This window comes from Sphaeramia orbicularis, chromosome 20 (genome assembly GCF_902148855.1).
Source record: "Sphaeramia orbicularis chromosome 20, fSphaOr1.1, whole genome shotgun sequence".
In the NCBI taxonomy this organism is placed as follows: domain Eukaryota; kingdom Metazoa; phylum Chordata; class Actinopteri; order Kurtiformes; family Apogonidae; genus Sphaeramia; species Sphaeramia orbicularis.
Window position 1 is genome coordinate 1,565,493 of NC_043976.1, and position 13,771 is coordinate 1,579,263.

Consider the following 13,771-nt stretch of genomic DNA (forward strand, 5'->3'; position numbering starts at 1 on the left):
TACAAGTACTACACTATTAAAACACCCTGTTATAGTAGAAGTACAAATACTACACTACTAAAACACTCTGTTATAGTAGAAGTACAAATACTACACTATTAAAACACCCTGTTATAGTAGAAGTACAAATACTACACTATTAAAACACTCTGTTACAGTAGAAGTACAAATACTACACTATTAAAACACCCTGTTATAGTAGAAGTACAAATACTACACTACTAAAACACCCTGTTATAGTAGAAGTACAAATACTACACTATTAAAACACCCTGTTATAGTAGAAGTACAAATACTACACTATTAAAACACCCTGTTACAGTAGAAGTACAAATACTACACTATTAAAACACCCTGTTACAGTAGAAGTACAAATACTACACTTCTAAAACACCCTGTTATAGTAGAAGTACAAATACTACACTACTAAAACACTCTGTTATAGTAGAAGTACAAATACTACACTACTAAAACACCCTGTTATAGTAGAAGTACAAATACTACACTATTAAAACACCCTGTTATAGTAGAAGTACAAATACTACACTATTAAAACACTCTGTTATAGTAGAAGTACAAATACTACACTATTAAAACACTCTGTTATAGTAGAAGTACAAATACTACACTACTAAAACACCCTGTTACAGTAGAAGTACAAATACTACACTATTAAAACACCCTTTTACAGTAGAAGTACAAATACTACACGATTAAAACACTCTGTTATAGTAGAAGTACAAATACTACACTACTAAAACACTCTGTTACAGTAGAAGTACAAATACTACACTATTAAAACACCCTGTTATAGTAGAAGTACAAATACTACACTACTAAAACACTCTGTTATAGTAGAAGTACAAATACTACACTATTAAAACACCCTGTTATAGTAGAAGTACAAATACTACACTATTAAAACACCCTGTTATAGTAGAAGTACAAATACTACACTATTAAAACACCCTGTTACAGTAGAAGTACAAATACTACACTATTAAAACACCCTGTTACAGTAGAAGTACAAATACTACACTATTAAAACACCCTTTTACAGTAGAAGTACAAATACTACACTATTAAAACACTCTGTTATAGTAGAAGTACAAATACTACACTATTAAAACACTCTGTTATAGTAGAAGTACAAATACTACACTATTAAAACACCCTGTTACAGTAGAAGTACAAATACTACACTATTAAAACACCCTGTTACAGTAGAAGTACAAATACTACACTATTAAAACACCCTTTTACAGTAGAAGTACAAATACTACACTACTAAAACACTCTGTTATAGTAGAAGTACAAATACTACACTATTAAAACACTCTGTTATAGTAGAAGTACAAATACTACACTATTAAAACACTCTGTTATAGTAGAAGTACAAATACTACACTATTAAAACACTCTGTTATAGTAGAAGTACAAATACTACACTATTAAAACACTCTGTTATAGTAGAAGTACAAATACTACACTATTAAAACACCCTGTTACAGTAGAAGTACAAATACTACACTATTAAAACACCCTTTTACAGTAGAAGTACAAATACTACACTGTTAAAACACCCTGTTACAGTAGAAGTACAAGTACTACACTATTAAAACACCCTGTTATAGTAGAAGTACAAATACTACACTATTAAAACACCCTGTTACAGTAGAAGTACAAATACTACACTATTAAAACACCCTTTTACAGTAGAAGTACAAATACTACACTATTAAAACACCCTGTTACAGTAGAAGTACAAATACTACACTATTAAAACACCCTTTTACAGTAGAAGTACAAATACTACACTATTAAAACACTCTGTTATAGTAGAAGTACAAATACTACACTATTAAAACACTCTGTTATAGTAGAAGTACAAATACTACACTATTAAAACACTCTGTTATAGTAGAAGTACAAATACTACACTATTAAAACACCCTGTTACAGTAGAAGTACAAATACTACACTATTAAAACACCCTGTTACAGTAGAAGTACAAATACTACACTATTAAAACACTCTGTTATAGTAGAAGTACAAATACTACACTATTTAAACACTCTGTTATAGTAGAAGTACAAATACTACACTATTAAAACACTCTGTTATAGTAGAAGTACAAATACTACACTATTAAAACACCCTTTTACAGTAGAAGTACAAATACTACACTATTAAGACACTCTGTTACAGTAGAAGTACAAATACTACACTATTAAAACACCCTGTTACAGTAGAAGTACAAATACTACACTATTAAAACACCCTTTTACAGTAGAAGTACAAATACTACACTATTAAAACACCCTGTTACAGTAGAAGTACAAATACTACACTATTAAAACACTCTGTTACAGTAGAAGTACAAATACTACACTACTAAAACACCCTGTTACAGTAGAAGTACAAATACTACACTATTAAAACACTCTGTTACAGTAGAAGTACAAATACTACACTATTAAAACACCCTGTTACAGTAGAAGTACAAATACTACACTATTAAAACACTCTGTTACAGTAGAAGTACAAATACAACACTATTGAAATAATAACATAATTGATCCAAATATTAATAGTTCAATTGCTGTTTGTTAAATTGTCAGTGACACCTGAATGAACTGATCAACAAGAGAAAAAATGTAAATCGTCCTGATTTTATCACAGTTTATTTCACACAAGCATCAGCCTCAGGAAACAGGAATAAAATAAAATAAATAAAATAAAATGCCCACATGTTTAATCATTCGCTCTCAAACATGGGCAGAATAACTGGAGGCGGATTCAGGGTGTGATTGACAGCAGACAAACTGACAACTCTTGTCTCCTGCAGTACCTGAACGCAACCAACAGGGGCGTCACCTGGTGCGTCAGTTCAACGGAAAAGTCTCGAGGCAGAAGAAGAAGAAGAAGAAGAAGAAGAAGAAGAAGAAGAAGAAGAAGAAGAAGAAGAAGAAGAAGAAGAAGAAGAAGAAGAAGAAGAAGAAGAAGAAGAAGAAGAAGAAGAAGAAGAAGAAGAAGAAGAAGAAGAAGAAGAAAAGAATTAAACGAAAGTGGCGGGGCTAAGCACGTTTCTCCGGTAAGACGCGTGTTTGTGTCGTATTTTACATGTTTTTGTGAAAAGAAAAACAGGAAGTGAAGTCGACTCGGTTCCGTTTGATCCGGTTCCGTTTGATCCGGTTCAGAGGCGCGTTCTCAAACCCGGAAATAAACTCTGATCCCAGAGCGTAAAAACACGGTGTTTAATGAAGGAAGTGACCAAATAAAACCCACTGAAACTGAGTGAACCTGGTACTGGTTCGACTGGTGTCAGGTTACATGCTGTCAATCATCGGCTCTGATGAAATTTGATCGAACACAAACAGGAAATAAGGTGAAGTAGGGGAGAGCGGGGACAGTTGTCACAGTGTGGACGAATGCAAACCTGTTTCCACCAGAACATCAAACTGAGAGAGAGAGAGAGAGAGAGTGTGTGTAGACAGGCTTTGATGTCACCTACGGTGATCACATGGTTCATGTAAGCCTTAATAGTTCCAAAATCAACTGCACACTGTCATGTTCTTCTCTGATACAGACAGCAGTGAGTGTGTTATTGCAGGTAAATATTCAAATAAACCCCACACAAGTCTGTAATGTTGAAATGAAGCTAAGTGATAGACTGTTGTGTGGAGAAGGGGTGGGATTAAATAAGTTCTACTTCCTCCCACTCCTTTTCAAACATGCAAATGAAGTCGTACTTTGTTTTCATGTATATGTTTTTGTTTGTTTGTTTTGTTTTCTTATCCGTTTCATTTACAAGGTCTAAGTAGGATTGTTTTATTTTGTTGCATATGTAATGGAGTTAATGTATGTAGTAGGGATGTAACCGTTACCGGTATAACAATAAACTGCGGTAAAATCACAGACGGTTAGTATTACCGTTTAAATTCTAATTCTCATGATTACTGTGTTTGATTAACGCACTTTTCCGAAGAAAACACCTATGTAAAGATCTGCTTTAATGTCAAATATTTGAGTATAGTTTTAACTTATTACAGTTTTAATTTTCTATACCTAATATTTGGAACCAATATTCAATTTTAAAGTCTGTGACAAGGTTTGTTAAACATCTGTGTGTTATTTATGCAATAAATTATGTACATTTTTCAATTTTATATTTTTTGTGTGTTTTCTGGCTTTTTGTGCTGATATAGTAGGTTAAAGTGAAAAAATAATAGGCAGATGAAATAAATGAAGTTGTGCTGAATAAAAACAAGATCCCAAACATGGGTATAGTAAACATTTGTTTCTATAGTATATAAAGGCAAAATCAAACGGACTGAAAAACGGACAAAATAGGCTCAGACCACTAACTATATTGGAATGTTTCTGACACTGAAGGGACATTTTACCAATTATTTTATTATTTATTTATTAAATACAACTTGGTTAAATTATTTCAGTGTGTGTATTAGTACTTTTTGAACATCTTGAGCACAATTTCAATAATACCGCAATAATAATGATAACCATGATATGAAATTTTCATATGGTGGCATCCCTAGTATGTAGTGTGTGATTCCACTTGCCATCTCACACTGTTTTATTGTATTAATTACAATTTTATTAAATCGCCATTGAATGTAACACCCCTGCGGACTAGGGTCGTGCACCCCAGGGAGATAGCAACAGTTTGGCTGTGCTGTCTGCCCGGTACGCATTTTATTTACTTTATATTTATTTTAATACTAAATGGAACAGTTTGGCTGTGCTGTCTGCCTGGAATAAATGGCAAGAGTCCAAAGAAGTTCGGTTTTGTCATATCTAACACAACACGCAAATACAACCGCTACACATATTTGAAATAAACTAAACTATTTCCAACTGTTGTTGAGTAGTGGGGCTGACCACTGAAAAGACTGCATTTATTACTTTGAAAAGTTTTAAATTTTGGAGGGAAAGGTTTGTGTATAAGGTTGTATATATGGCTGTATACAGTATAATGTGTATTCTTTATTTATTATTTATCTATTTTATATATTATTTATCTGTTGTATGTATTTGTCTATCAATTGTACTTGATTATTACCTTAAGAAATAATATTATCTTTAGCCGTAAAAGGCTGACTTTCATTGCACTTTTCCATATTAACCTTAACCAGAGGGTTTAAAACTCAGTCTTATTTTTTTTACATACCATATCTGCCTGGCCGACAACAAAGTGGTCAAGGGTTCCCCTGTTTTTTCCCCAGGACAAATAAAATAACTTACAGAGATCACATGCCATAATGAAATGTTAATAAATTACAAATAGAATAAAATAACTGACAATGGAGAGTGTAACAGAATAACAGAGGCACAGAGGCTGGGTCGGACATTTGATGAGTGTTAAGTTTCACGGTTTTCAGTTGTTACGTAGTGCACCCCCATACACACCCCCCCCCCCCCACACACACACACACACTGGTCTCTTTCACTGTACTGAAAATTTATCAAACAAACAGAAGACCCCTGTACCGAAAATGTGCCGAACAGAAATGTTTCTGTACTATTACACCCCTAGTCAAAAGCAGAATATTTTGTGTAGTGTGTAGTTTTTCTTTTCAACAAATCTGCCCGCTGAGGTGAACAGATGGATCAATGTCCTCTGAATATTCAGGACATGTTTCCCTGATGACTGTGTTTGTGCCTCCAGAGATGAACTCCAACCTGGATCCAGAAGATGAGTGACTGTGACCTGAGAGAAGAAGCAGAGTCTGGAGAACCCGGTCCATCTGTGAACCCTGGCCGGTCCAGACGACCACATCCAGACTCCACCCCTGAACCTGGACCCCCGAAGTAAGACAAACACAAGAGATGGGATGAGTGACCGTATGTCCCCCAGTAGTGGGTTTACATCTGCTTTTACCACAAAACCACCTACAGATCAGTGCTCTGTCCTCCAACTGTAGCACTATTAAGTAAACATACATGAAGACATCAGAGGACTGTGGAGAAATCCAGGTGTGCTAATCTGGTTTATTATAATCAGATTACTGCTGTTATCAGATAAAGCTGCTGTTTACATGATCTGTTTAACCCTTTATAGTTCACTCATAGAAATACTCTGAAATTAAAAAAGTCAACCTTAGGTAGATAGATAGATAGAAACAGACAGACAGACTGACTGACTGACTGACTGACTGACTGACTGACTTTCTTTCTTCCTTTCTTTCTTTCTTTCTTTCTTTCTTGACCCCATGGGGAAATTAAAGTATTCAGCAGCTTACATACAACACAAAAGTGGGTTAGTACCAGGTTGACAAAAAGGTTAGTATATACACTCTAAAAGACAATTGCTAAAGAAACTACTGTAAAAGGGCCTGCTGTACAGTACTGTACATAAAGACTTCTGATTGTATTTTCACATTTCAGGGCGTTGATAAAAAGTGAAACAGGGATTTAAGTGTAACAGTTGTTTAAGTGTTCTACGGTGGTTTAGAAAGTGGGTGTAGTCCAACTACATAAGGTGTTTGGATATTTTAAAGTTTAGGGTTAGGGTTAGGTGTGGTCATGGCTGAGGCTGAGGCCGAGACCCCCCCTGACCACTCAGTGATGAGTTGTCCAGTCTGATGTCCAGGGGGATGACAGAGTTCCTGAGCCTGCTAGTGGAGCAGGTCAGAAACAGCAGCCTGGAGCTGAACACACTCCTCTGTCTGGTCACTGTCCTGTGCAGAGGATGCTGGGGGTTGTCCAGGATGGACACAATCTTCTCCAGGGTCCTTCGCTCTGCTGTTGACACCAGGCAGACTAGCTCTGGTCCCACCACTGAGCCAGCTCTCTTCACCAGTCTGTCCAGTCGGGCAGCGTCCCTTTTTTTTTAATGCTGCCTCCCCAACAGACAACAGCATAAAAGAGAACGCTGGACACCACCGTCTGGTCAAACATCAGCAGCAGTTTCTTGTAGATGTTGAAGGACCCCAGTCTCCTCAGGAAGTACAGACGACTCTGTCCTTTCCTGCAGATGTTGTCTGTGTTATGTGACCAGTCCAGTTTATTGTCCAGCTGCAGTCCCAGGTATTTGTAGGTTCTGACCACCTCCACGTCCGTGCCCCCAATGGAAACGGGCTGGAGATGGGGTCAGTCTCTCTTGAAACCCACCACCATCTCCTTGGTCTTAGAGGTGTTCAGCTGCTGGTGGTTTTTGCTGCACCATCCCACAAAGTCCTCCACCAGGCCCCTGTACTCCCCCTCCTGTCCACCCTCAATGCATCCAACAATGACAGTGTGATCCCAGTACTTCTGCATGTGGCAGAGCTCAGACTCGTACTGGAAGTCAGATGTGTAGAGCGTGAACAGAACAGGAGACAGTACAGTGCCCTGTGGCACCCCCATACTGCTGACTACAGTGTCCGATGTGCAGCCTCCCAGCCTGACGAACTGTGGTCTTTTCGTGAGGTAGTCCCCAATCCAAGAAACTAGGTGTGGGTCCACTCCCATGCTGCTCAGCTTGTCTCTCAGAAGGATGGGCTGGATGGTGTTAAAGGCGAAGCTGAAGTCAAAGAACATCATTCTCACAGTGCCACTCCCTCTGTCCAGGTGAGAGTGAGCCTTGTGCAGCAGGTACAGGATGGCGTCCTCCACCCCCACCTTTTCCTGGTAGGCAAACTGGGGGGGGGTCCTGGGCGTGTTGAACCTTGGGTCTCAGGTGGTGGAGCAGGAGCCGTTCCAGGGTCTTCATAACGTGTGACGTCAGGGCCACTGGTCTGAAGTCCTCTGGTTGGCTAGGGTGTGGTTTTTTGGGGACTGGAACTATGCAGGATGTCTTCCACAGGGAGGGCACCTTCCCCTGACGAAGGCTCAGGTCAAAGATGTGCTGGAGGGGCTCCCCCAGCTCAGCAGCACAGGCCTTTAACATCTTGGGGAACACACCATCTGGTCCAGCTGCTTTCCTGGGTCTTAAGGTGGCCATACACTGTGCGATTTTAGAGACGATTTCTCACTTGTGCGACTCTTTCTGGGATGGGGCCAGATGTGCCTCTAATCGTGTGTGGTGCCTGGTGCAGTGTACATGGGGTAAGGAGAAGCGATTAACACCTCACGACCACCTCACCACCATCAATCGTGTGTTCGCAAGGAAAACGGAGCTGTTTGAAATCCTGCTCGCTCCTCATGAGGGTATTGCACTGTCAAAGCAGTGACACGAGCCCATGGGCCTCAAATTCTCACACTGTGCATGTGTGAACACAGAAGCGTACGGTAGCGTACAAGCTAACAGTAGCTGGCTATTGGTCTAGTGCAATTTAGCTTTTTCATCTTTCCTCTGGTTCTGCTGTAGGATTGACAGCCCATTTGTCCACATCTGGACAACCAATTCCTGCACCAAACACGTCGTCTTTTCTTCTGTTTTGATTCTTCACAGATAATGGCACATATTACCAAGCAGCTCATTAGTTTTTGTTTAGCACTACCATTTGGTGACTCACGCCAATACACAATTGTCTACGCACTTTTACGGATTCCTTGGTATTTTAACGTTGTATTTCCTGATCCAACACTCGAACGTGTGGTGCGTCCTCTGGGGTGGACGGACGTTTCGGACTTGGACGTTTCGGCCTAGGACGTTTCGCACTAGGATGTTTCGGACTGCACTTTTTGCAGAGTAGGACTTTTCGGACAAATCCTATTTTCAAAAACAAACACCATAAATTTATGTTTATTTGCATATAATTTTATTATTCACTCGATCACATATTAAAAATGTATACTTGATCACATATTAAAAATGTATACAATATACTCAAATTAAAGTATCAAAATTATACAAATTACATTGCAAGTCTATAACCTCACATTATTTGAAAGAGTCCATAAGAATTTTACACATGATCACACATTACAAATGTATACAATACACTCAAATTCAAAATTATACAAATTGAGCATTTTACACATTGGGCCTTCCTCCTCTCAAGTTGTGACTGACACCCCGAAGGAGTTCTGGAATGGATTTAGTGCCAGAAGCTCTATCCTCACAGAGATGCTGCAGCCTTGATTGAAGTTCCTGGTAGGCCTTCTTTGTTCTCTTCTTAGGTCGGACCCCACATTCATCTTGTAGTAGGACTCCAGTGACAGTGCTTATGCATCTCTATGATGTGCTCACTGTGTTAACAGCTGAGGTGTGAATTTTCTGGCCACACTTTGGTGATTTGCTTATCTCTATGATGTGCTCCGTGTTATGAGATCTTATTTTGGACTTTGGATGAGTAAAATACCCATGTGAACATAAAAATAAAAGAGTAAAATACCCATGTGAATATAGAAATAAGGGTAAAATACCCATGTGAATATAGAAATAAAAGAGTAAAATACCCATGTGAATATAGAAATAAAAGTAAAATATCCATGTGAATATAGAAATAAGAGTAAAATATCCATGTGAATATAGAAATAAAAGAGTAAAATACCCATGTGAATATACAAATAAGAGTAAAATACCCATGTGAATATAGAAATAAAAGAGTAAAATACCCATGTGAATATACAAATAAGAGTAAAATACCCATGTGAATATAGAAATAAAAGAGTAAAATACCCATGTGAATATACAAATAAGAGTAAAATACCCATGTGAATATAGAAATAAAAGAGTAAAATACCCATGTGAATATAGAAATAAAAGAGTAAAATACCCATGTGAATATACAAATAAGAGTAAAATACCCATGTGAATATAGAAATAAAAGAGTAAAATACCCATGTGAATATAGAAATAAAAGAGTAAAATACCCATGTGAATATAGAAGTAAAAGAGTAAAATACCCATGTGAATATAGAAATAAAAGAGTAAAATACCCATGTGAATATAGAAATAAAAGAGTAAAATACCCATGTGAATATACAAATAAGAGTAAAATACCCATGTGAATATAGAAATAAAAGAGTAAAATACCCATGTGAATATAGAAATAAAAGAGTAAAATACTCATGTGAATATAGAAGTAAAAGAGTAAAATACCCATGTGAATATAGAAATAAAAGAGTAAAATACCCATGTGAATATACAGATAAGAGTAAAATACCCATGTGAATATAGAAATAAAAGAGTAAAATACCCATGTGAATATACAAATAAGTAAAATACCCATGTGAATATAGAAATAAAAGAGTAAAATACCCATGTGAATATAGAAGTAAAAGAGTAAAATACCCATGTGAATATAGAAATAAAAGAGTAAAATACCCATGTGAATATAGAAGTAAAAGAGTAAAATACCCATGTGAATATACAAATAAGAGTAAAATACCCATGTGAATATACAAATAAGAGTAAAATACCCATGTGAATATAGAAATAAAAGAGTAAAATACCCATGTGAATATACAAATAAGAGTAAAATACCCATGTGAATATAGAAATAAAAGAGTAAAATACCCATGTGAATATAGAAATAAAAGAGTAAAATACCCATGTGAATATAGAAGTAAAAGAGTAAAATACCCATGTGAATATAGAAATAAAAGAGTAAAATACCCATGTGAATATAGAAATAAAAGAGTAAAATACTCATGTGAATATACAAATAAGAGTAAAATACCCATGTGAATATAGAAATAAGAGTAAAATACCCATGTGAATATAGAAATAAAAGAGTAAAATACCCATGTGAATATAGAAATAAAAGTAAAATACCCATGTGAGTATAGAAATAAAAGAGTAAAATACCCATGTGAATATACAAATAAGAGTAAAATACCCATGTGAATATACAAATAAAAGAGTAAAATACCCATGTGAATATACAAATAAGAGTAAAATACCCATGTGAATATAGAAATAAAAGAGTAAAATACCCATGTGAATATACAAATAAGAGTAAAATACCCATGTGAATATAGAAATAAAGGAGTAAAATACCCATGTGAATATACAAATAAGAGTAAAATACCCATGTGAATATAGAAATAAGAGTAAAATACCCATGTGAATATAGAAATAAAAGAGTAAAATACCCATGTGAATATACAAATAAGAGTAAAATACCCATGTGAATATAGAAATAAAAGAGTAAAATACCCATGTGAATATACAAATAAGAGTAAAATACCCATGTGAATATAGAAATAAAAGTAAAATACCCATGTGAATATAGAAATAAAAGAGTAAAATACCCATGTGAATATACAAATAAAAGAGTAAAATACCCATGTGAATATAGAAGTAAAAGAGTAAAATACCCATGTGAATATAGAAATAAGAGTAAAATATCCATGTGACTATAGAAATAAGAGTAAAATACCCATGTGAATATAGAAATAAAAGAGTAAAATACCCATGTGAATATACAAATAAGAGTAAAATACCCATGTGAATATAGAAATAAAAGAGTAAAATACCCATGTGAATATAGAAATAAAAGAGTAAAATACCCAAGTGAATATAGAAATAAAAGAGTAAAATACCCATGTGAATATACAAATAAGAGTAAAATACCCATGTGAATATAGAAATAAAAGAGTAAAATACCCATGTCAATATAGAAATAAGAGTAAAATACCCATGTGAATATACAAATAAGAGTAAAATACCCATGTGAATATAGAAATAAGAGTAAAATACCCATGTGAATATAGAAATAAAAGAGTAAAATACCCATGTGAATATAGAAATAAAAGAGTAAAATACTCATGTGAATATACAAATAAGAGTAAAATACCCATGTGAATATAGAAATAAGAGTAAAATACCCATGTGAATATAGAAATAAAAGAGTAAAATACCCATGTGAATATAGAAATAAAAGAGTAAAATACCCATGTGAATATACAAATAAGAGTAAAATACCCATGTGAATATAGAAATAAAAGAGTAAAATACCCATGTGAATATACAAATAAGAGTAAAATACCCATGTGAATATAGAAATAAAAGAGTAAAATACCCATGTGAATATACAAATAAGAGTAAAATACCCATGTGAATATACAAATAAGAGTAAAATACCCATGTGAATATAGAAATAAGAGTAAAATACCCATGTGAATATAGAAATAAAAGAGTAAAATACCCATGTGAATATAGAAATAAAAGAGTAAAATACTCATGTGAATATACAAATAAGAGTAAAATACCCATGTGAATATAGAAATAAGAGTAAAATACCCATGTGAATATAGAAATAAAAGAGTAAAATACCCATGTGAATATAGAAATAAAAGAGTAAAATACCCATGTGAATATAGAAATAAAAGAGTAAAATACCCATGTGAATATACAAATAAGAGTAAAATACCCATGTGAATATAGAAATAAAAGAGTAAAATACCCATGTGAATATACAAATAAGAGTAAAATATCCATGTGAATATAGAAATAAAAGAGTAAAATACCCATGTGAATATACAAATAAGAGTAAAATACCCATGTGAATATAGAAATAAAAGAGTAAAATACCCATGTGAATATAGAAATAAAAGAGTAAAATACCCATGTGAATATACAAATAAGAGTAAAATACCCATGTGAATATAGAAATAAAAGTAAAATACCCATGTGAATATAGAAATAAAAAAGTAAAATACCCATGTGAATATAGAAATAAGAGTAAAATATCCATGTGACTATAGAAATAAGAGTAAAATACCCATGTGAATATAGAAATAAAAGAGTAAAATACCCATGTGAATATACAAATAAGAGTAAAATACCCATGTGAATATAGAAATAAAAGAGTAAAATACCCATGTGAATATAGAAATAAAAGAGTAAAATACCCAAGTGAATATAGAAATAAAAGAGTAAAATACCCATGTGAATATACAAATAAGAGTAAAATACCCATGTGAATATAGAAATAAAAGAGTAAAATACCCATGTGAATATACAAATAAGAGTAAAATACCCATGTGAATATAGAAATAAAAGAGTAAAATACCCATGTGAATATAGAAATAAAAGAGTAAAATACCCATGTGAATATAGAAATAAAAGAGTAAAATATCCATGTGAATATAGAAATAAAAGAGTAAAATACCCATGTGAATATAGAAATAAAGGAGTAAAATACCCATGTGAATATACAAATAAGAGTAAAATACCCATGTGAATATAGAAATAAGAGTAAAATACCCATGTGAATATACAAATAAAAGAGTAAAATACCCATGTGAATATAGAAATAAGAGTAAAATACCCATGTGAATATAGAAATAGAAAAGTAAAATACCCATGTGAATATAGAAATAAAAGAGTAAAATACCCATGTGAATATAGAAATAAAAGAGTAAAACACCCATGTGAATATAGAAATAAAAGAGTAAAATACCCATGTGAATATAGAAATAAAAGAGTAAAATACCCATGTGAATATAGAAATAAAAGAGTAAAATACCCATGTGAATATAGAAATAAAAGAGTAAAATACCCATGTGAATATACAAATAAGAGTAAAATACCCATGTGAATATAGAAATAAAAGAGTAAAATACCCATGTGAATATAGAAATAAAAGAGTAAAATACCCATGTGAATATAGAAATAAAAGAGTAAAATATCCATGTGAATATAGAAATAAAAGAGTAAAATACCCATGTGAATATAGAAATAAGAGTAAAATATCCATGTGTCTAGAAATAAGAGTAAAATACCCATGTGAATATAGAAATAAAAGAGTAAAATACCCATGTGAATATACAAATAAGAGTAAAATACCCATGTAAATATAGAAATAAAAGAGTAAAATACCCATGTGAATATAGAAATAAAAGAGTAAAATACCCATGTGAATATAGAAATAAA

At 34.0% G+C, this 13,771-nt stretch overlaps 1 protein-coding gene across 3 annotated transcripts in view; it reads left to right on the forward strand.

The window, feature by feature from the left end:
• The first annotated feature begins 2,939 nt into the window (after positions 1-2,939).
• Positions 2,940-13,771, forward strand: part of LOC115411480 (NACHT, LRR and PYD domains-containing protein 12-like) — a 51,156-nt gene continuing 40,324 nt past the window's right edge. For all 3 annotated transcript variants that reach the window (XM_030123629.1, XM_030123630.1, XM_030123631.1), the window contains exons 1-2: positions 2,940-3,094; positions 5,690-5,832. In XM_030123629.1, the coding sequence (XP_029979489.1) occupies positions 5,717-5,832 (116 nt within the window). In that variant the 5' untranslated portion in view covers positions 2,940-3,094; positions 5,690-5,716. The remainder of the gene's footprint in view (positions 3,095-5,689; positions 5,833-13,771) is intronic.